The sequence below is a fragment of the Hirundo rustica genome, chromosome 12, assembly GCF_015227805.2.
Source record: "Hirundo rustica isolate bHirRus1 chromosome 12, bHirRus1.pri.v3, whole genome shotgun sequence".
In the NCBI taxonomy this organism is placed as follows: Eukaryota; Metazoa; Chordata; class Aves; order Passeriformes; family Hirundinidae; genus Hirundo; species Hirundo rustica.
In genome coordinates this window covers 1,374,278-1,398,038 of record NC_053461.1, presented here as the reverse complement: position 1 = coordinate 1,398,038, position 23,761 = coordinate 1,374,278, and the positions used below count along the sequence as shown (strand labels likewise).

Genomic DNA, 23,761 nt, shown 5'->3' with positions numbered 1-23,761 from the left:
TGTGTTTTTAAAGGAAAAATACATTTTAAAATACTGCAAAAAATACCATAATTGCTTTTTTTTACCGCCAAAAAAAACCCAAAAAAGCCACATTAAATTCAACCTAAATAGTTAAACATACAGCAGCAAATATTACAGTTTTTAAAATGGCATTTAAATCTTTATTTATAGTAGTTTTCCACTACTATACGTGACAGTGCTGCTTCTCAGTCCTACTTCTGCATTTTGTGATAAATGGAACCATACTGTTTTTGCCACTAAGATTTCTATGTGCTTGTATTATTCTGACCTGTGGTCCAACATTCCCTGTTATTTAGCCTGGAATTTAATTGCTGGAAGTTCAGGGTTTGTATTTTTAAAGAGTTATGGGACACAACAGTACTTAGGCGAAGTGTGCTAAATTTAAACTGCAATCTACCTAAAGCAAACACAAAAAAAAAAAGGAAAAAGAAAAAAAAAAGAAAAAAGAAAAAATCTGCAAGCTGAATTCAGAGACATGAACAGTTTATATAAATGGTTTGAAGATGAATGAAATCTCATGAAATCCACATTGAATTCACCTATCTGAATATTTTTTTTTATCCTCCCATGCCCTATCTGTGCAATTCCATGGTGTCATGACTGCATACATTTAGCAATTGAACTCGAAAATAAGCAATGGGGATGGTTGAGCATGACAGTCAAGAGTTGTAGCTAAATATCAAACAGCAAGAACAGTGTACTTGGTAACAAAGAGCAAGTGGGCTTTTAAGCTGGGACCAGACTGAAATGGTGGCAAAAGGACACATCATATCCATTTAACCATGCTTGCAGGAACAAAGGGAACAAGGTTAGCTCAAACCAAAAATGGCATTGCTCTAAAACAAGCTGTCAGTGCTTTGTAAGCCGGAAGAATACAGAGTGAGTAGCCTAGGCATGCATTTTATTCGTGGCAGGCAGGTTATATATATATATATATATATATGTTAGAAGAAAAAAGAGCAAAAAAATATGTATGTATATAAAAGAAAGGTTTGAAATGCACATCATCACATCCAGCTAGACATCAGGAGCTTCCTACTTACTTCCATATTGCTGTCTAGCGATCCTGCACTGCTGCGTCGCCCACGCTTGCCTGCCCAGGACATGCAACAGCAGAGATTAGAGACTGCGACACGACCGGCGCCGGCCACACAACCCCACAGCTTTAGGGCCAGCAGGGACAGCAGCTCCCTGCACCTGCCTGGCTTTTTAGGGGCTGAGTGGTAATTTGGAGGGTTGTTGTTGTTCTTGTTGGGAATCGATTCGCACGAGCGGGGTGGGATTTTTTTGTTGTTGTTGTCGTTTTGTAGATTTGCACAGTTCTTGAGGTACGTGTGTTTGAGCAGCTGGGTTTAGTGCTGCGGTTGTGATGCTGAGCAGCAACGATTTTAAATGGTTTGGTTTCCTGGGATCTAATCGGCCATGAAGGGTTTTTTTCTTTAAACACTGAGATGTGCTTGTGGGGTGGCATTAGCTTAAATGCAAAATTTAATGTTGAAATATTCTGAACTTCAGTATGGGGCACTGTGAGGGGCATCGGTTTTATCACTTCATCAATTTTATCACTTCATCGGTTTTATAATTTCATCGATTTTATCACTTCGTCAGTTCTATCACTTCATCAGTTTTATCATTTCATCGATTTTATCATTGCAATTTCAGCTTTGAACCTCAGTGGATTTCATACAATCTTCTTTCATGAGGTTTAAAAGAAAAACTAAACTTAATTTTTGATCAGTAAATCTGGAATCTGTCTTGACATTATGGCTAGATTTTGTTTGTTTAGCTGTGCAGTGCTTTGTCTTTAAAGCGTGTTGGGTTTGTACTCCAACAGCCTCAAATTGCAAAGACTTTTGCCTAAACCCACGGGCCAAACTCCAGACTGTTTGCCTAAAGAGCCAGAAGGCCTCAGTGGCTGTATAGGACACAGGATCCCAGATTTTCTTTCTCACCTCACAGCAGAGAAAATAGCATCTGGCTGCAGTGGAAATAGGGATATTTAGAAGACAGCCTGTGGAGCTTTGCTTCGCAAAGTTCCAGAATGCTTTCCCGGCAGGGTGCAGGAACAAAGCTGAGCTTTGAGGAGCCCTCAGGTGCTCAGAGCTTCCCTAAAATCTGCAGGGCTTTAGAAACCAAAGCTTTCTCAGCACTCTCTCCTCCCTTTCCTGCAAGGCCAAATATCAAAGACAATCTCCACCCTGCCTCGGCGCATTGCTGCCTTCAGAATCTTCTACTCTGAGAGGTGGCTTTGGGGGAGAATGTGAGGATTTCAGCATCACTGAACCAATTAGTGACGTATCCTCATCACAGACACCCCAAAAGCACCTGGGATCAGAAGCAGGGAGCACTGGAACTGCTCACAGGACGACTCAGGCTACCCAAAGGATCAGTATGATCAAAAACTACCTCCTGCTGGATCTAGAAGCATAACGTTGACCTGGTTGGTCACAGGACACTGACCAGAAACAAGTTTGTCTTGAGAGCTACAGTTCCAGGCTACTGGAACATTTTCCCCTCTTATAAAGAGTTGCTCCCCAGTACAAAGCCCTCTGCAGTGACATTAAATTGAGGGGAAGGCGTCTGCGGTCAAGGTGTTGTGTTTGACTTGTAAAATTCATTGGGATTTGGAACAACTCCCCTGGACGGGCTCTTTGTCAAATTTTGCCGCTTCACCTCCTGCTGCAGTTTTAGCCTCAGCCAAACCAGCGCTGTACTATCTTATGAGCCCCCCAAGAAAAACTGGGTTTGATAATCCCTTATTTTGACTCCCAGTCAGGCTTGGATATTTTTCTGCTCTGATAACGGGATTAGTACTGATTAACACTCAAATCACTCTCGCTTGCTGATGCAAACACACTGCGGCAGCCACCTCGGAACTTAGCAGTCAGGGTTGCAAATAAGACTGAGAGCTGACACGGGGCATTAAACGTGGCCAAAAATGAAGGAAAACACAACAATCCAATGCCTTTTGCATATGGCAGGAGTCACAGTCTGATCAAATAACCACGGACACAGTAAATACGGACAGAGAGCGACAGATGGAATTTTGCTCAGAATAACTTCAGGGCAGAGCAGTACTTGCAAAGCCAAGAACAAACAGAAAAATCCTGCTTAAAATGCCTGTAATTTCCCTCAGATAGGCACTATCGCTGTACAGAGGCCTCGTTCCTTTTCTTAAAAACAAACTGAACCCAATTCCGTGCTGACATGCGGTGTGATGGGAAGGCTGCTCAGTAAATCCCCTGGAGCATTCCCCCTGCCAATGTGTGTTTATTCCAGACAGTTCCCTGGTCTTTGGGATGGCATCCCATCCCAGAAATGCCTCTCTAGAGCTCCAGCCTTCACATGCATCTCAGGGAAATGGTGACTCTCGACTAGAATTGCATCTAAGCAGGATTATTAGCAGCTGTGGTATAAAGCAAGGTGGTATTTGTCAAATCTGAAGATTAGTTTTGCTTAATATATTATGCTTACTTTAATTTTTTAAGGCTGTTACAGTGGGCTTTAATTTATTTTATAAAATTAAATTTCAATGAATTTAACCTTATCTGTTAGATATGAATATTCCTTGTAAGAAATATCTTTAACTTACACAAATGTATGTCCCATATATGAACATGCATTATATGGGGCCAAGGATATTTCAAATTTACAGCAGAAATATGAAGTGATTACAAGATTTTTACAAACTAAACTATGCCAAAAGAAAATTGAGCCTCCTTAATAAAAGCCATTGCACCTTGCAGAATGGATGTGTGCAGGACACATCACAGGATGTGTGGTGATCTCACAGCTCAGGCTGCAGATCAGCTCAGTACATGGAAATATTGCCCACTGCTGCTCTGTAGTTCTTGAAACTCTTCTGGGCCAGTGAGATAATTGATAGCTAAACACTGTATTATGATCTGGCTTCGTGTGTCTCGGGGAAAAAAAATTGGAAAAAAAGTTTTTAATTATATTACTCTCTCCAATTATTAGAGAGACCACTTTTGAGGGGGGAAAAGATTCTTTGTCTCCTTCACATTTTCATCTTCTTTTCTGTGTGAAACAGAAAAGCACAGTCTTAAGATCTCACAGTGAAACAATTATGTTGATCCGGGGAATACTTTTTGTTTGGTTTTGAAGCAATCTTTTTTGGTCTGTGGCCGTTTCAGACAAGGCCAGCTCCCAGTGAAAGGAACCACTGCACCACCCTCACTTGGGCAGCACCACCTGGCTGTGCCAGTTGTGGAATACTGGGGCAAACACGTAAATTGCAATTTTTAAACCAGTTCAGTGTGTAAATATTACTCCCACCTTACAGGTTAGGGATGTGGGAATAAAGTTTGAATCCCACTGTGAACTCAATGTAAAAGCAATGGGTCCCCCAGCAACTCCAAGTGGCTGGAATTCACATTAAAGAACCCAAAATCAGTCCAGAAAAGTGGGAGGAACAGAAAGGGAAGCACAACCAGTCCAATCCTTCCTGCTCTGTTTTAGTGACCAAATCATTCTTCCTGTGGAACAGTGGCCACAAGGGGACATCACACTTTTCCCATCTTTCTATAAACTCATAAAACTCAGCTTTACATGCATTAAAATTTGTCTGGCTTCTAATATTTTAATATAAATTAAGAATTTCAAAGTCTGGAACAAATAAATTCAGTTCTTCCTTGACTATAGCTCAAGAATGTGCAATAAAAACGATACATTTCTCTTCAGAGAAAAATAAAGCGCTAACTATTTTTGACATATTCGCATCTTGGAACACTTGGATGCCACATTCTGTTTTATATTCCATGGAAAGAACTGTCAATCCACAAGGAAGAACAGCATCTCTCAGATGAAGAGAGCCTCAGCACACCCCTTCCACAGCTGGGAGTTGAGCTGTTGTGACAAACGCATGGAACCACCCTCAGGAAAGGATTCCTGATGGACAAATCCTGCTTTTCTGTGCATTTCCAGCTCAGGAGGCAGAATCAGTCAGAGTGTCGGCGTTTGTCAGCTCTCAGAAGCTTCTGAATCGTCACTCAGAGGAATTTAAGGTCACTTTCCACACCTCTGTTGACTGGGATGTCTGGGGGACAGCAATGGCTTGTTTTCCTGAATAGTTCTGTCATCTACCTGTGCAGCCAAATGCTGTTCAGTCACCTTTCCCTTCACTGAATAAGCAGTTAAAATTTTGGGTTTGCAATGTTAATTGGACATTTACCTGCCTTCCTGCATAAATATGCAACCAGGCCATTTTCTCATGTTTGTTAGATTTATTTCAGATGAAATGTAGAAAGGGTCTCTCAAAAAATCCACTTTCCTACAGGCCCACACACTCCTGTTCCTCCTCCTTGTTGATCCTGTGTTTCATCCACAAAAGGATTCGAGGCAACCTAACTCAGTCCTGTTTCTGAGAAGCAATTTAATATGGGATTATCACTGGGGTGCAGTATCTTCCTGGCTGAAAGTGATTTCTTTGCTTTTCTATGGATCAGCTCTCTCCCACATTAAAAATAAAATTAGCCTCCCATGCAAGCTATTCCCTGAGAGAAGGCAGGAAAGATACGGATCATCTCCCTGAAGTCACTCCACCAAATAACAAAGCAAATAACAGGCAGGTCATTTCTCAAGTCAGTCGCACTGCACAAGACCAAACAGAAGCTCTCCATAATTCTCAACTATTTCAAGTTAAAATTAAGTTTAGTTGGGTTTAACAAACTCATTGATAAACCCTGCAGTCTGTGAGTGATTTGTACTTTTTGTCATGGAGAAAGGTTATTTTCAGTAATAAGCATGCCAGTTGTAGGCATGCCCTGTGAAATGTGTTTGTGATTACAAATGCTGGTTTGTTGAATTAAACCCGTAATATGAATTCAAATAGATGGCAGCGTTTGAAAGACAGGGATGAGTAATTCTGATGGAATGAAAAAATTAATCAGAAATCACATTTAGGGGTACAGATACCCACTGAACTCACATATTAACAATATGGTAGTTCTCATTCTAATGAAATAAAACCAAAACAACGGAAAAGGACGATGAAGTATCCTCAAATCTGAGAGATAAGAGTGGTGAAGACTAGGGCTCGATCTAAAATCCACTGGAGCCGAGCAAGCACCAATATTCAGCTTCAGCCTGATTTTGGATCAAGGGCCTAAGTCTTTTTAATGAAGCACATGGAGATGTGAGTATGAAAGCCTAAACAGAGAAGAAAAGAATTGAAAGAGCTCACTCTCTACATATTTGTATGCACATACATATACCCACAAAACACAGGCTATCATTTCCGTTTACAACAATTTTATTTATTGCAACATAGCTAAAATATCTTATTTAGTTAAAAAAAAAAAAAAAGGAAATAGGTAAGTAGTGTCTACTACCAAAGACATACAGAATACTGAAATTATGACTACACTGTACATCATCACTGCAACTGAAAGAACAAAGCAGAATTTTCAACACAGCCTATGAACTAAAAAACAAATAATTAAAAAAAAAAAAAAAAGAGCTGCTACTGTCCCTGGAAGTGCTTTCTGAACAGTGGACATGGTGCTCAGAGAAGAGCTCTTGTCATTGACAGGAATCTTTTAACACTGAAAGATTACATGGCTATGCCAGGTGTGAGGCAAACCATTAAATTAAAACATGCCCAACTTCCCCTGGCTCGCTTTGGCTAAAAAAAATCACACTGCCACTGCTTTCCAGTCTTTAATCAGCTAATAAAACTTAAGACACATCAGTGGCTTTGTGGGTTAACAGTATTCTTGTCCACCAGGGCTTCTTTGGTTCTGTTGTCAAGAGTACTTCACAACAACCTCTTTTGGCAAGAATTAGGGACTGTGTCAGAGTTACAAACCAAGAGAAGAGCACCAGGGACACACCGAGTTACGCAGCTCTAGAAAGTTTTTAGAAGGGCTTCACTGAATTTCATTCATCCGGGTGGTAACACAGAATACACACAAAGCGCTCGTTACACAGAGACCAGGAGCTTCCCTTCCCTTTCTAGGCCTACTCTAGGAGGGCGGAAAAGCAAAGGAGATGGAAAAACAAAAAAAAAGAAAGGAAAACCAAGTGAATTACTCCTAGCACAAGTCAATAACTTCTGCTTTAATAAAAACTTACAGTTTTTCCTCTGTCTTCACTGTCCTTTAAAAGTTTCTATATTAATATTTTCTAACAGAACAAGGGTCATAAAATAAAAAATAAAAAACAAACAGAAATTAACCAGGAGCCGGGAGGGGAAGGAGCTGTTTGGGAGTGTGAGATTCCAAGCCCGCTATTTGTGGAGGCTGAGAGCGAGCTTTGCTTGGCGGAGGCAGGCGTGCATGCAGAGAGCCAGGGAGGAGAGGCAGCGCTTACCTGCTTCTGACAGGTCCCGCAGGGAGGAGCTGAGCGCGCTCCGCTTCAGCCCCTCGCCCCCCGCGTAGCTGTCATCCAGGCACGCCCTGGGCAGGCTCCCGTTCCCTGAGTCCTTCTTCAGGCTGGAGCACTGCGACATGCTGGGACGAACCACGCCCTTCTGCTTCTCCAGCTCGGCTGCAACACACACGGGGCGTTTTTTCAGCTGGTGTTCGTCGGGACAGAACAGAGAGCATCCCTGTGTCTGTAGGGGAGCGAGAGCCGGAGAGCGGCTTCGCCCCTCTGGTAACAGCTGGATGTGGGTCAGGGCCTCTTCTGGAAAAACGGGATTGGCATTTCATGCTGTACTCACGGGACTACCAGCAAAATGTATCAGTTGGGACCACGGCTTCCTTACTGACCACAGGAATTGCAACGTGGAAATGAAGACAAATTCAGTGAAGCTCGTTGGAAGGGCCAGCATTGGGAATTTCAGCGTGAGGTAAATTACGCCTAAAATCCTTGATGCGATTTACGATACAAATCACAGATCCAGCCCTCCTCTGTCCACATTATCCCCAAAATCTTACTGGAATTTTTACTGCAAATCAGAGATCCAGCCCTCCTCTGTCCACATTATCCCTAAAATCTTACTGGAATTTTTACTGCAAATCAGAGATCCAGCTCTCTTCTGTCCACATTATCCCTAAAACTCTTACAGTCATTTATGCTACAAATCACAGACCCAGCTCTCCTCTGTCCATTGTTATTTGCAGCCTGTCCAGGATAAATCCCACTGCAGCTACACTGCAGTAAACAGGAGTCAATGAACTCAGCTGGGGCTTAAGACATTATTGGTTTTTTCCTCCTTCTCGAGGCAAAGTCATGGAAAAAGCCACATTATTTTGAACTCTTAGGGAGTTCTAATGTGTTATACACATATTCAGAATTTTCTTATTTCGATTAGCTGGAAAATGCTCTATTATATGTACCTTTGTACTTACACTCTATTCTGTGCTTTTCCATTTCTTGAACTTCTGCAATCGATTCCCTCAAATCATCTGTAAACTTCTTCCTGTCCTGAGGATTTGGTGCATTGAAATTTATGAGTACTTTGATATCTGCTCCTGGAACAGCTGACGTGAGCCGAATGCCATTGGGGTAATCTGGAAGAAAAACGCAAGAAAAACTAAGCTCTGATTATTACAATTACTTTTCTTTTAAAAAAAGTACCCACCAAGACTGAAAGTGTTTTACTAATATTACCACAGAGGATACAAAGTCCGAGAAATAAAAGTCTGACAGCACAAAGTTAGAATAAAAATCCCTTAGGTACACTGGAACAGCTTAACTGCCAAATACTGAACAAATATCGAGAGATATCTTTATGTAGCTGCTACCCTTAAGGTACAATATACAAAATATATCAAAAACAGCAGGAGAAAAAGGAAAAAGCTAAGGGGATAACTTTTCTTTCATGGAACAGATCCCACCAGCTAACTTACCCACTTGTGACCAGAAGTTTGCTGAGTGTAAAGGCTACTTGAAGACATTTGAAAAGCTACAAATTGTTTTTTACTTTTAACTCACCGTTTGCAGGAAGACAAACACACAAACAGGTACAGATTTAGTATCTCCTATTGGACTGTGTTCCCTATACATCCTACTTTCCTTTTTTTTTTTTTTTTTTTCAGATAAAGTTAAAAGTATCTGTGACATCACATACTGGAGAAGTAAAAGGACTGATTTGGTTTTTTGACCATATTATGGACTTTTAATAATAAAAGGCAGATTTTTTAGGAAACTGTCTTTGCCTCTTTTCTAGGTGTACTTCTGAAATTTTAACAGCTGGTCTAAACTATCTCCTGGTTGGGACAGAAGGTTCATTTACAGAAAGATACTCAGGATGCAAATAGATTCTGCTGTAGGAAACAAATTAGTCTTTGCTTGAAGCACAGACCTGGAGCACTGGGTGTCAGCAAACCTCCACGTGTGCATTTTAACTCAATGTTTCCTTTCACTCAGCTGCCTTCCCCTCATGGTTTGCTAAAGCTCTCAAATATTTACTTCAGTATTTGAGCCCAAGCTCAAGGGCTCTCACGTATTAAAACCTCCCTCCCTCAAGAGCCAGCAGATGAAGTGAGGCACTCCTCTCCCTCAAAGCCATGAGGTTTCAACAAGACTTCAACTATTGAGAAACCACTGCACGTGCTTGGCTTTTTTAGGATACCTTAACTTTGGCTTTTTTTAGGGTACCTAAACTTTGGCTTTTTTTAGGATACCTCAACTTTGGCTTTTTTAGGGTACCTTAACTTGGGCTTTTTTAGGATACCTTAACTTTGGCTTTTTTTAGGGTACCTAAACTCCCAAATCAAAGCTGCAACTAAAAGCGAAGCAAGTCCATTTACAATCCTCAGGAAAAAATGGAGCAACTGCCCTGAAGCTCAAATGGTCCTAGAGGGGAAGGAGGGAGGAAGGATTTGGGAGTTTTGCTGGGATTTGCTGTCAACACCTGACACAGAACAGCCAAAGGGACCCAGTGCTGGGCAGGCTCCGGTGGGATGTTGGGAACATTGGCACAGGGAATGTAACAAACAGCTCTGCACCACTCCAGGGAAAAGAATAAAAATGTTTACAAAACCAAACAAGGAAACCTGACAACCCCAAAGTCACTGGGGCTGCCCCCACATATGAGCCAAGAAAGAATTTCCATACAATAAACATATATATTCTCTTACCAGAGGTACGTCTCTCCTCTGCATTGATCAGGAAACCCCCACATCAGGATTTCCTGGTTTCAGTCACACTCTCTCCTAAGTGATCAGCTCCCCTTCTATATTTTGTTAGTGATTTTGAGTGAAAATGGTAAATATACTTTCCTTATGGCCTGTTTATTTACTGGAGATATGTGACATTGTTTTCCCTTTTGGAGCTCATCCATCCCTCAACATAATTGACTTCTATCATTGAAAGTCAATTCTTCTGTCACCAGTGCCAGTCATTTGTTCAACCTCACCAGCAGCCAGACCAATATTTTTGTTGCTTCTGCTTTAGCAACACTGACTTTTATTCCCTTGAAACCAGAGCACAGCTGCTCCACACAGAGTTACTGTGAATCTGGCCAAAACAGCCCAAAGCTTGCTGGGGACAGGGGAGACCAAGAATACCGAATTTTACAAATCAAAGGGGACAAACACGTCTTTCCCGACTGGAAAATTGTGCATCCCACCTAAGAGGCACCAATATTAGAGTACAGACTGTTCACTGATTCACTGCAGTGAATTCAACTCAGAAGCCCTCCTGAAGTGCCTCAGTTAAAATGCCTCCAGTTCACTGGGAGGAATCCAATCCTTTACTTCTTGTTTCACTACAGATATTTTTAAATTTATTTGATTAGTGTTTCTACTTAGCATGCTTGTATTTTTAAAATATGTTTCATTTAACATGGCATCAGAGAATTAAAAATCCTTCTGTTTTTAGTAGAATCCAGGATAGACGTATTTGGCCTTCCTCTCCAAAAGGGACTTTTATGTCACATAATGTGTTCACAAGAGAGAGAGAATGCATGTGTAAGCACAGAAATAATCTGTGGGCTACAGAGCTGCTGTGAGCTCTGCAAAACCTTCCCTCTGGAAATCTCCAGAGGCTTTGCCTCAGTCACAGCAATGGATTTTTAGGGAGCATATTCTCAAGAAGAAGGCAAAACTAAGAACCTTCCATGCCAGAAAAGCAGAGGAACTACTGCAGCTCACCCTGGGCTCTACCCAATTTATCTGGGGTGAAGGTTTGCTCACAAACCATGAATTCAGTCAGGCTGTCCCCCTGTGTACCATACAAACAACTCTGCTGTCACTACTGATGCTGTGTTTGGGCTTAGAAGCTGGATTTTAGGGTTTTTTATTTTATTTGGGGTTTTGTCTCCTAAGAAGCACTAAAGATAAAAAGAATATTGCACTGATGCAGACTGTAAGTCATAAATAAAAGGTGTCAGAAAATGAAAGTTTATGCTTTGTGTTTAAATTTGATGTAGCATCCATTATCTAGGCAAAGTTAAGCCATAAATCAGGAAAATAAATTAAACAGTTTTGAATTACAGATATCATTGTAAGATTCATTATTTATTATCACTCAGTTCCAGCTAATTGTACCAGCAACAGATGTGTTTGTTTCTTGGCAATCCTTTTATTCTTTACAAGTAATCACAAACACATTTGGGGAGATTCGGCTACAACCAAAAATCTCTGTTTTCTATACTGACAGCATCCTGTTTTAAACTTTAGAACTCAGTTAAATCCAGAGCAATTTTATTCCTAAACTCAGAATCAAGTCCTGTCCATCTCTTTCACTTACACCATGTTTGTTTCATTTATGAACAGAGGGATCCTCTAAAGAGAGGAAGGACTTACACTGGTTCTCAAAGAGAAGAACTTGCATTCCATAGAGGGAAAAGGACTGTCGAAAACTGTATGTAACAGAGTTCTTCTTCTTCTGAAAAATCTTGGTCACCTGAAAGGTACCAGATAAACAAAGTGAAATATTCCTTCTACCAAATGTGCCTGTGGAAAATTACTGCTCTGAAGAATTAGCATAAGAGAAAACATTTTATTTAAAAGAAAGTTACAAATCTGTCAGAAAAAATCCACTTGTCACTTTTTCCATTTTTTTAAATGCTGTATTTAATCTCCTGCTGCTGAAAAAACTGAAGCTCTGCAGCATCATCTCTCTAAAGCAGAAGGGTTAATATTTTACCCAGACACAAAGCCTTTGTGTTCTCTCTCCTTCAGAACTCTACTTGAAATTCCAAAACCAAAAAATAACCCTGCATCCTTTCTATGCCAGCAAAAAATGAAAATACATTTCAGTTACCCTTAAAGCCCCCAAATTTAAGTGCTACCACACTGACAAATTTGGTCTGTATTATTCCCCAATTTGATAAAACTACTGATATCTGAGTAATAAAAAAATAGCAGAAAACAATGTTCCATCAGTTTCCACTCAGGCTTCCATTTACAACTCCTAGGTTATACTCAGAAGCAAAAGGATTAATGTTTTTTATTTAATTCCTGGTTTTAAGGTCTGCAGGTATTGTGGTAAAACACCACACACAATAAAACTGGGTAGATGAGGTGTGTCTTTTTCCTGACAAAATATGAAAGAACTTAGTGTAGTCCTCAGTTCTCAGGTAACAGCCAAGTGCATTCCAAATGGAGTGCAACAAATTTCCCTATTTTCAAGAGTAAATCAACCAAATAATTCCAAGCTGTCCTGAGTTCTGTGTGTCTGGTTTTCAGAAGACTGACTCAAGTCAAAGTCTGTGAGGGGAAGTGCACGCTAAAAACTAAAGTCAGCTGTAAAATCTATTTCAACGGATCCCATTCCTATTTCAGCGCACAAACAGTTTATAGAACATCTGGGGAATACAAAGTAGGATGTAATTTTGGTTTTCCACAAGTACCTTGAATTCATTATTCACTGAATAAATAATGTCTCTGTTTATCCTTTAGGGCAATGGGTGAACTGGAGGTGAGGTTATTTTCTCTACAGTAAAAGCTACTGCACCAAATACCTTCTTACAGAGTGTGGCCATCAACAAAAGACTTCAGTTTAAAAGCAAATTATACAGAATTAAAAAAAAAAAAATATATATATATATATATATATATATATATAAATCTCTTAATCATTCCAGGATTGTTGGAATACAGGGTACCACATATTTATTTTTAGGAATGCTCATGGACTTCATTGCCAGTGATTTCATGGGAGATATGATTTCTGAACGCCTCGTTCTCTCTGCCTGGAAATACATACCACTAGAAGATCATTAAATAAAAATATTTCTCGTTGGTGCAGTCCAAGCTTCTGAGGTTTATTTGGATCTGGAACTTCAAACAGCCTACAGTAGCAAACAAGTCTCCGGTGGGGGAGAGAGAGCACCTGCAATAATACAAAAATTCTTAACTCATGCAACAACGTTTAGCTATGAAAGAGCATTTTTTATACACAGAATCTTTTTTCTTTAATACTTCAAATATTTCTGCCTCCAAGATCAGTAGACCTTTTCATCAAAGGACCAACAACAGGGACGTAAGGAGTTTATGCCACAAACTTGCAGGACATTCAAACTTCATCAAAGTTCTCTGAAATGCTCTCTAACAGCCTGCCTCCCACACAGGATGGGAACTCTGCTGGGGATAGAGTTTTATTTTGTGAAACGATAGAAATGTGAAAGAACTTGAGATTAACCAGAGTAGAAGCTCAAAGCAAGGGATGGTTGCTTCCATGAGCATTTTTATTACCAGAAAAAAGGATGCAAAGCAAGTTTAGCTTTTGTGAGATGCTGTAGGTTGCTTTTTGTCAGCCACTGAGTAAATTCAATCTGTTCATTCCCTAATACCAAGAAAACGGTGACATCAGGACAAAGCAAATGCATTTTCAATCTGTCTGATTTTCTCAAGCTAGCAAGAAAATCACGACTGAGTTTCCATTTTTGTATTGGAGATGTCTGCTGAAGGTGTATCTGAAGCTGCCGAGCGAGACTTAATTTCTTTCAAATGCAAATGATGAGATCTCGTTAACAACACCAAAAAAATCCATAAACTGGTGCATTATAAGAACAGTTTTAGCTTTATTACTGACCATGCCTATAATTTACATTGGGAATCAATATTTTCAATGTTCATCCACCATTCAGAAGTGAACTTTAACTGGCAGTATCTTTCCAGAGTATCATTCAATTCTCAAAAGGACCAGAAAGAATAAACACACCATAACTCAGGTGGAAAGGTGAGGTGCAAACTGCGGTTTTAATTATTTGTTTATTCTTTACTGGCTAATTTCTACTGTGATAATAATATTTCAAATAAATAAACAGTATATTAAAAAGATCTAGAAGACCCTTGGCAATAAAGTAAGCAGCCTCTGGGAAATAAATTGGTATGAAAAGTATCTTTATACTTTGGAGAGTTTTTACTATAACACAAAGAAAATGTTTCCTGAAAGAACATCAGTTATTTTAAAAATTTAAAATGCAACAGAACGTCTTATTTCCAGTTTAGGAAAATGCTGCCAGTTACAGTGACTATAAATTTTGAAGGAGTAGGAGAGAAATACCTACACAACCAAGTCCATGGTGCAGAGATCCGATCTACAGTAGAAAGACACATACAAGTTGATTAAACTTCAGAGAAACACAGAACTGTATCCTAGCAAGTAAACATGGCACGCTCTGACTATCACTAAATGCCTACAAAGTAAAAACAAACAGCTATCAATAAAGGCTCTTGCCTGTTTCCCTAATTTCCTTGCACACAGTTAAAAAGTCTCCCACCAGAAGAATCCTTCAAGCTAGAGCTCCACCAAGGGCATTGTTTTCTTAATCCCATTTAATTTACAAGGTCAGGATTAGTTTTCGGATTTGAATTGCCACATGTCTGGATAAAAAAAGAAACATGGAAAAAAACCCATCTCCCACAGAAGACTATATATAAACCTAAATCCCCAATTACAAAAAAAAAGTTTCATATTAAGTGCCTGAATACTGACTTCAGAATATTTATTTCCCTTCTTCTCAAAAATAGGTACAAGCTTTTAAAAAAGTTTTGCTTTCTCTCCGCTGCTTCTCCAAAGAGATCTCCTCAGCGTGTTCTTTACTAGAAATAGACCAAAATTAGATTTTTGGTGGTCCCTCATTCCCCTCCCCCATACTCTGACTAAGGCTTGTTTGAGAAGAGATTACAATTCAAAGCCCTTTAACAGTAACAGGGAGAATCTTGAGATCCACGTTCTTTTCCTCAAGAACAAATCCCCCAGCCCATCAGACCCTGCTGCAGCTAAGTTTCCTGGAGCTGATAAAAAACAGATACATGGCTTCAAACCATGCAAGTCTAGGATTTTTTGCCTTTGTTCTTGGCTGTCTTTATGACTACTGACATGAAGGTTTGAATTCAGGAAGGCTGAGCATCCACTGCTCCCTCTCTACCTTTTCTAGCTTGGAAAATACTGGTCTTAAAACCTCTGTGGCTCCTTAATCAGAAGCAAAATGCTGTGGCCTTTCTTTTCTCTCTCCTTTTCCAACGGATGCTTTGAGGATTCACTTGTATAGCAAAATATTTCAGGACTTCTCCCACAGCAATCCTATCTTTGGATGCTCAAACCCAGCACCAGAATCCCTGGGACCGGATTTCCAGGTATGTCCTGAGATAAAATGATCCCATGTCCCCTTACAAATGCCAGGTCTTGGAGGCAGCTGAGCAGGTGACAAAGATGCTGATGTGAAGGGAACTTCTCTGTTACTCTTGTAAATTCTGGAGCCGTAATTCACAGTGTGTATTTTGAAATACAGTTCTCTACAGTATCACATTAACAAAGTAAATTGATTCTTTAGGAAATAAACAAGAGAACTGCCTAAAATGCAGCTATTTCAGAATTGTAAAGCTTCACAATAAAGGATTTTAAGGCTCCTATCATCACGTCACCTGTGACTGCAAAACCAAAATTCATCTGCATGGATACCCCAGAATTTAAGTGAACCTTATAGGGAATTATTCTGACAGTTTCTGCTGTTTGCCATTCATGGACCAGTCTGTGTATTGGGGGGCAGCACAGACATGGCAGAGCAGAGGGCACTCACCGGTTTCTTGCCCACGATGAGCTTCTCCACCTTCTGCACCTGGGACACGTGGTCCTCGTTGGTCTTCAGCTCGCGCTTGCGGATGCGCTCGTAGATCCCGATCAGCATCTCCCGCGGGATGTCCTCACCATCATCCACCCCTGCAGGGACCAAGCTCTGTTACAGCAGGGATCTGACCCACCCTGGCAGAGGACACAAACCTGGGCAGGCTCTGTTTCAAGCTCTGTTATAGCAGGGATCTGACCCACCCTGGCAGAGGACACAAACCTGGGCAGGCTCTGTTTCAAGCTCTGTTATAGCAGGGATCTGACCCACCCTGGCAGAGGACACAAACCTGGGCAGGCTCTGTTTCAAGCTCTGTTACAGCAGGGATCTGACCCACCCTGGCAGAGGACACAAACCTGGGCAGGCTCTGTTTCAAGCTCTGTTATAGCAGGGATCTGACCCATCCTGGCAGAGGACACAAACCTGGGCAGGCTCTGTTTCAAGCTCTGTTATAGCAGGGATCTGACCCACCCTGGCAGAGGACACAAACCTGGGCAGGCTCTGTTTCAAGCTCTGTTACAGCAGGGATCTGACCCACCCTGGCAGAGGACACAAACCTGGGCAGGCTCTGTTTTCCTGCCCTCCCAGCGCTGCCTGCCTGTGGATGTTTGTGCTGGTTTTTCCCAGCTGCCAGCCAGCTCCTCCTGTGTGCCCTTGTGCTGCCTCAGCCAGGCAGAACAAGTGGTGTGAACAAGATTTAAGCACTGATTTTGGTCTAGAAGCTCGCTGTGAATACACCAAGGCACGGATGGGAATCACTCAGGTTTGGGGATTTTTTGTTTTAAAACTCTCATCTAAAACTAAGACATAAAAAGGCTGATTTCCTGTATGATTTTTTCTTTTCACGTTTTCTCTTTTCTTATTAAAGCTACAATGAGTTAAATTCCTTTTTAGACAATAAAACCTCCATATGACATTCTCCTAGGAATACACCCCTGTGAGGAAGCAAAAGAATGATTTCATTTTGCCTCTGTCTCAATACTACTCAATGCTGTTCATGAAATAAATTCCTATGCGAGAACCTTATGAATGCAGTAAAATTAATTTAACCAATATTTCCTATAAGATTTCAAAAAGAACTTGTTTACTCTGGAAAAATAAATCAACAAAATAGCCCAGATCCAATATTACTGTTTAGGACCGTGTGATTATCATTGGCATAGCGTTCTAACAAATGCCACTCTGTCTTGAATGCTTGATCCTGAATTTTTAATAGCAGTGGAAGGAGTCCAATTTCACTAAGTGACTTAAAGCTGGATTTTCTGGGGACAGGGAGATGCATCTATCTTTTTTAAACAGGTTTTGAAGCAATAAACTCTTATCTCCCATTCAGGAGCAAAGATAAAATATTTTGTCACCCAGTGCAACAACTCCTCCCATAAAAAATACAGTGATAAAATAGAATGTGTTTGCAGAGAGAAGCAAGCGAAACCACCTCTGTTCTGTGCCACATGGCCAAGCCTTCCACAGCCTACCCTTTGTGATTTACAGCTGCAGCAAGGTAGCCTGTTACAGAAATGCCTGCAACAACAAACTGCTGGCATGCACGCTGGAGCTCAGAGAGAATGTGCTGTGTCTAATTCCACAAATGTAACTGCAGCATTATGCCAGGAGATGCATTTCAGGCCTTTGGAGTATCTGTGCATTTTGCAATAAAATCTCAGCACTAACTTAAACTTTGCTAAGCTGAAACATCTGCTAAGCACAGGTTATTCATTGCTGCCTCATATCAATCTCGGGGAGTAAAATCACCAACCCGGGACTTTCATTTTCAGGATCTGAAATTCTGAAATACCGCAAGTATTTTGGTTTTACTGGTCCTAAAATGAAAGGTCCTGACAATACATCCATCCACTCAAGAAAGATGTAATAAAAATGATGAAATATTAGACAACTAATTCTGGTTTTGTTGTTACAGAAATGGTGACAGCAGCATGAAGTTGTTCCCAGAAGACGCAGGGTGCCCCTGCAAGGACAGCGACAGGGAAAAGCGTTCAGGAGCTTTGCCCTTCGGGTCTCTTACCCCTGAGGTTCTTGATGAAGTCCTCCAGCTTCATCTTGCGCTCGGGTTTGACGTTGGGGCTGTACATGTCGGTGTTGAGCAGGATGATGGCGAAGGCCAGGATGAAGATGGTGTCGGGGTTGCGGAACTGCCGCACCACGCCCGGGTTGCAGATGCAGTAACGCTGGCTGGGAACACCAGGGGAGGCTGTCAGGGCTGGGAGGTGCTGCTCACATTCACCAAACAACCCACCTGCTGCATTCCAGAGCCTCAGCAAGCTGCTGTTCCCTTTCCAGACACAGCTTTAGCTTTCCATCCACGTGTTTTCATAAGGCAGTCCTTGAACGTGCAAGGAGTTTGTTCCTATTTCCACTGTAACTTCACTTTTTACAATGACTTTTATATTCCATTTTTTTTAGTGATTAAGACCCCAGCACCAGGTAAGAACACAGCACTGACCTTGGCTCACTGCCATGTGGTGATTTCCACCTTACCCTGCTCTGGATACACCTGTGTCAGTACTGATCAGTGACTCCACTTTCACCCACTGTTGTTGAAGCATTTAATGGAAAGTTGGGAGTATACATACCCTAAAAAGTGCACGGGCTTATAATTCCACTCATATAAACTACTAAATCCAAATATATTCTTAGAAATGTTCAGAAATCCTTGAGTATCTTTTCAACTGATGCCAGAAAGAACTTCAGAGAAAGTTCTATTAATATGAATGCCACACACGAACACCACCGGCAAATGAAACTTCCATATTTAGCAACCCACCCCCAAACAAGACATATTTCAAAGTGTTTGTGGCTCATGAGGACACTGAAAATAACCAGGACAGTAACTTGGATAAGCCCAGGTTCCCCAGTTCTGCAGTCTGACTGCAAAGCAGCAGGTTTCTGAGGGATTTATTTCACGTCCTACCTAAAAGCTTCAATGAGCCGCTCCACTTTCTGGGCTTCTCCTTGGACACGGATGTGGGCCTGAAATTTCCTGAGTGCTTCATCCAGCTCCATTGTGGAGAAGTCCATCTCATCCACCACACAGCTAGGACAAAAACAGATTCACAGCGTGTCTCTTCATTTCTAACAACACAGTACCAAAGGGAAGATTTTGAAACAGAAAAAACCTTTCGATTTTCTATCTGACAGAGATTCATGGAATTGTTCTTTAAGCTTTAAGCAGCAATTGCAATAATTGCAGGTAAGCTGTGAAGGAAGGTTGAAAAGAACAGATCAATGAGAATGTGCCCGTGTGAGCAGACCCTTGTGTTTTTTAACAGAAGAGCTGCTGGAGTGACAAATATCTGACCATTGTAAGCGATGTACCACTGCCACAAATAATTATTAGTTCTGTGCTTCCAGGCCAATCAACTATCACAATGCCTCCAACAATAACAAATAGTTTATACTGTTCAAAATAACCTATCTCAGGCAGCCTGCAGCAGGCACAATAATCTGTACCAAATGGCTCCGTGTCTAGGAACGTTCTTAAACGCAGAGGAAAAAAAAATGACCTTGTTTGGATACTCTCTTATTATTACTGTAATTCTCATCTCCCCATCATTTGCCATGACTTTCAGTTAGCATTTATGGAGAAATAATTACTCTTCTCCTCTGAAAATACAGTGCTGACAAAAAAAATAAAAGGGAACCATTTTAATATAATCAGCAACATGAACTATGTCATTCTAATACTTTGTTTAAAGACTGCTTTAACATCAGAGGCTTATAAATTTCCTTTAAGCTTAGCTTTTAGTTTTGAAATGACCAGACATGAATCACTGCAAGTAACAGCACTGTAATGCAGAAACCACAGAAAGCACTATACACTTTTAAAAGCTTTTTCTTAAATGTATAGATATACAGCAACAAATTACAGTAGCTCATATTTTCTTCCAGTAACGCTGTAGCTAACGTAGATCAGCAGCAAGTAATTTATTCCCCTTGCTTTTAACATTTTTCCTTTTATGCAAAAGCACAATGAAACAACGAGCCCGGCATTTCTCACACCCTTTCCAAACCTCACCTAAACTTGATTATCAGTTCTGCAATAACGCTCACAGGCTTCCCTTTATTGCAAGTTACACTTTCAGAAGCCCTTCTCCCGTTCCAAGGTGTAAAGTGCAGAGTCAAAAATGAAGCAATTAGCACAATTAAAGACCCCCAGGTACAAGAACAGGATGGGGAGGCAGCAGATTGAGCACCGTGGGCAGTGCTCAGCTCTCCCCATGCCATACTCACTCTAACACATCCCTGTTGAACTGCTTCTGCCGATTTCCCAGGAACTCTCCGATCATCTGCCTGCTGAGCCCTTTCCTCTGCAGCAGGAAGTGGGCAACCCCAACCGGAGTGTCCGGCACAAATCCCCGCTCAATGAGGTACTGCACTCCTTTTTCAGGTTTCCTGAGGAGAAATGACAATGCACAAGTATGAATTTCCTTCCATTCCACCTGATTGTGTCTGATTAAAATTCCACAACGGTTCTGCTAATTATGGTCAGTATATTCAATCACTTTTTACCAATGTCCCAGCAGGATGGGCTAGTGTAGCTTCAGGAATGTGTAGCTGAATACACTGCTCACTGCCAAGAGCTGACTGCTTCGAGACACATCTTTACGTGTTTTTATTCATTCCCTGCTCCAGAACCTTCCCAAGGAGAAGCCCTGGATCCAAACAGCTTCCCTTGCCAGTGCAACAAAGCCCAACACCAGCTCCTAAAAGCACCTGTTGCTGGGAGAGAGGTACCTTGAGAAACTGAACTGAAAAGCTGCTGCTGAAAAACAAGAAACAAAGAGCTCCCCTGATATCCCCCTGCCTGCTGGCAAAAATTAAACTTAATGAATAAAAACACCTGAAGCGGTGTCACACGCAAGCTGAGAGCACAAAAAATAAGGGGGAAAACTACAGTCAGTCAAGCAAAAAGAAGCAATTAAAAATGGTGCAGCTCCCATTTAATTGAGCTTTTTAGCTCCTTCCTTTAACACACTCTCTGCCCCAGATTTCCCTCCCTCAGACAAGCACCTTCCCACTTTCTGCAGTGTTTTACATCTCTTTATACAGCTCCAGATTTAGCTGTAACCACTTTCACCTCCCAAACCAAAGCCACTCATTTTAAATTATTAAGAAGTGTGTGCTGGAGAAGAGGGTTGGGACAGAGCTGGCAATAAAATATATTGGTTACAAAAACAGATGCTGCTATATTCTCAGGTGCTGCAAAATCCCCCTTACAGCACACACTGTGCACTGCATTATCCAGCAGTGCAACACAGCAGAAAACCATCTTTCCTTTCAAAAATATCCAGGGGGAACTTTTATAGCACCAGTAATTCCATCATCAGCTTTATTTTGTAAGGAATTATGCTATAATGTCCACCTGTAAGAGTGGGTGGTTTGCAGCTTGCTGCTGATGACCTAAAAGATATTTCCTTTAAGGCAAGCAAAATCAATCTGAGAGGACAAGGTGACCGTGCTATTTTTGTACAAGGTTGATCACACGACCAGAACCCTTCCCCAGGGTTTTAATTGCAAATAACATTGCTAAACACATCATCATTCAGCTCTTCTACTCCTTTATATTCCATTATTATACACTTAATACCCTATTAAGAATTAGACAGATCAGAGAAAAATATATAATTTAATCAAAAGGGAGTTCTCAAATCTCAATTTCTTGCATCAGGCTTTGTGGCTCTTTTCATCTGAAATAAGATTACACACAGAGTCATCTTCTAAAGTTAATCTCCTTCATGCTAAAAAGTCCCTTTCTGTAAGTAACGTAATTGCTATGTTCATATGCTTTTAAACTGTATTTCAGAATACTTAATCTTTCTAAATTTAAATTCGAAGCATCCAACAAAACCAGGAATAGTTGTCTCCATCCCCCTTGTTAGTGAGCTACATTTGTCCAGTAAATTCAGCATGATACAAACCTGGGCGAGCTTCTCTCCACTGACTGTCAACGCAGAAAAAAACCCACTCAAACCCCACAGCTTAATCCAAAGATCACCTTTTCTTGACATATAGAAGATGCTGGATCATTACTTACTGTACTAAAAACCAACTTGAATTCCTACCGCCTGCATAAGCCTGAACATTTAAAATCATCACAAAGATGAAATCATTTATTTTTCATCAGCCCCTCTCTGGTTGTATAATTTTGCGCAAGTCAGGGTCTGCTTCTTCACCTAAGCAGCTTTGCCTCTGGTTTGGTAATATGAAGTCACTTGATTCAGATACCCTTCAAACCAGGCTGGGTGAGTGTCCAAAACAGAGTTAAAAATCCATTTCCAAAACACTGGAAGCCAAGAGCTCTTTTCCCATCGATACTCCCCTCACACTGGAGTGAAATATCAGGGAGTTTTGGAGTCTGGGATTTTTTGAAAGAAGCCTAGGATTATTTTAAAGTAGTCCAGTTTGTTACAAAAGCTGTAACCTGGCAGCAAGAGTATGAAAATACCACCTGAACCGCCCAAGCTGTAAGAATGAGGGCTGCTCTTTCCCTGTTTGTTCAATCACCTGGTAAGTAAGGGAGGTTCAGGAGTTCATGGTGTTTTAAGCTCCTTCCCACCTCCCACCAGGTGGGACATTATCTTATTCACCAGGAAAAATACTTACCAGAAAATGATGACTCTTCCAGAGTGTTCTCAAGTGCTGCATTTCCAAGGAAATTTTACTTCAAAGGTGGTGTTAACAATAGGTTCAGAAAAAAATGTACTCAAGGGGGCTTTCCTTTTCTGCCTTTAACATAAGCAGCATTTTGTCTCCTTTCAGAGTCAGAGAAACTGAAGAGCTAAATAGGAAAATGGGAATTTAAGTCATCTTCAACACCAGAAATTTCAAACACCACCAAGTCTGATGGAGCTGCTCCCTAAATGCACCAAGAGGAGGTGAAGGTTGTGGTGCTGACCTCCTGCAAGCCACCAGCAACTCATTTGCTCCTTCCCGAGGTGTTTTTTCACACCAGCAATCTGCCAGGCTCTGGGGAGGGCAGGTTTGAACAACACAAGCACCCAGGGATTCTCTGCTGGCAAACCCAGGTGTTTTAAACTGGACAACCCCTCCTCTTCACCAAACCCTGACTTTTTCCAAGTGTCTGACTGGATGCAGAAGGGACTGGAACACGCAAGGCTCAGGACTGAACGTGGGATGGGACACCTGGATAGGTTATCCTCATTTCTGTCTGCACAGACCATTTTGTACTTACAACTAAGAGCCTTTTGTGATTAGGAAAATTCCCACTGATGGCTTGTTAATTACAGAGACCAATAAAAGACAAGATAAGAAATCTATAAATAGCAATGGAGGAAGCAGCAGAAGCAGAGCAGTTATTTTCAGATTTGAATACATTAACTAATATCGAAATAAACCCTCTAACGTTAGCACCTTGCATAGTTGATGATGTACTTATTTAGAGAACTTTTGATATTTACAAGGTTGCTTCCAAAATAAGTTTAAAAATGTCTTGTCTCAAAAAAACCCAACGAAACAACCTAAAATGAAACGACCAAACAACAACAACAAATAAATCACAAGGATCTACTGAAAGAAGAAGAAAAAATCAGCACCAAAAGATGTGCAAAATTATTTCCATAATTCTCAGAGGTTAATTAAAGGACTAAGGATCTTGCCAGAAACTGATTAATACCAATACATTTAGGGTGGTTTAAAGTGACTTCTAAGGGAAAAAAAAAATTATGGAGGGATAAATGCAAACTTCAAAATAAGAGCTCAAGCCAGTATATTTTAACA

At 40.9% G+C, this 23,761-nt stretch overlaps 1 protein-coding gene across 8 annotated transcripts in view; it reads right to left on the bottom strand.

Annotated features, from left to right (window-relative positions):
• IQSEC1 (IQ motif and Sec7 domain ArfGEF 1) overlaps positions 1 to 23,761 on the bottom strand; it is a 266,555-nt gene that overhangs the window by 4,992 nt on the left and 237,802 nt on the right. For 7 of the 8 annotated variants that reach the window (XM_040076675.2, XM_058422297.1, XM_058422298.1 and 4 more), the window contains 10 exons: positions 20,255 to 20,416; positions 18,936 to 19,058; positions 18,030 to 18,196; positions 15,962 to 16,101; positions 14,447 to 14,476; positions 13,141 to 13,266; positions 11,736 to 11,835; positions 8,334 to 8,495; positions 7,351 to 7,527; positions 1,065 to 1,114 (listed from right to left, as the gene is read on the bottom strand). In XM_040076675.2, the coding sequence (XP_039932609.1) occupies positions 1,065 to 1,114; positions 7,351 to 7,527; positions 8,334 to 8,495; positions 11,736 to 11,835; positions 13,141 to 13,266; positions 14,447 to 14,476; positions 15,962 to 16,101; positions 18,030 to 18,196; positions 18,936 to 19,058; positions 20,255 to 20,416 (1,237 nt within the window). The remainder of the gene's footprint in view (positions 1 to 1,064; positions 1,115 to 7,350; positions 7,528 to 8,333; positions 8,496 to 11,735; positions 11,836 to 13,140; positions 13,267 to 14,446; positions 14,477 to 15,961; positions 16,102 to 18,029; positions 18,197 to 18,935; positions 19,059 to 20,254; positions 20,417 to 23,761) is intronic. The other variant, XM_058422301.1, reaches the window with a different exon arrangement.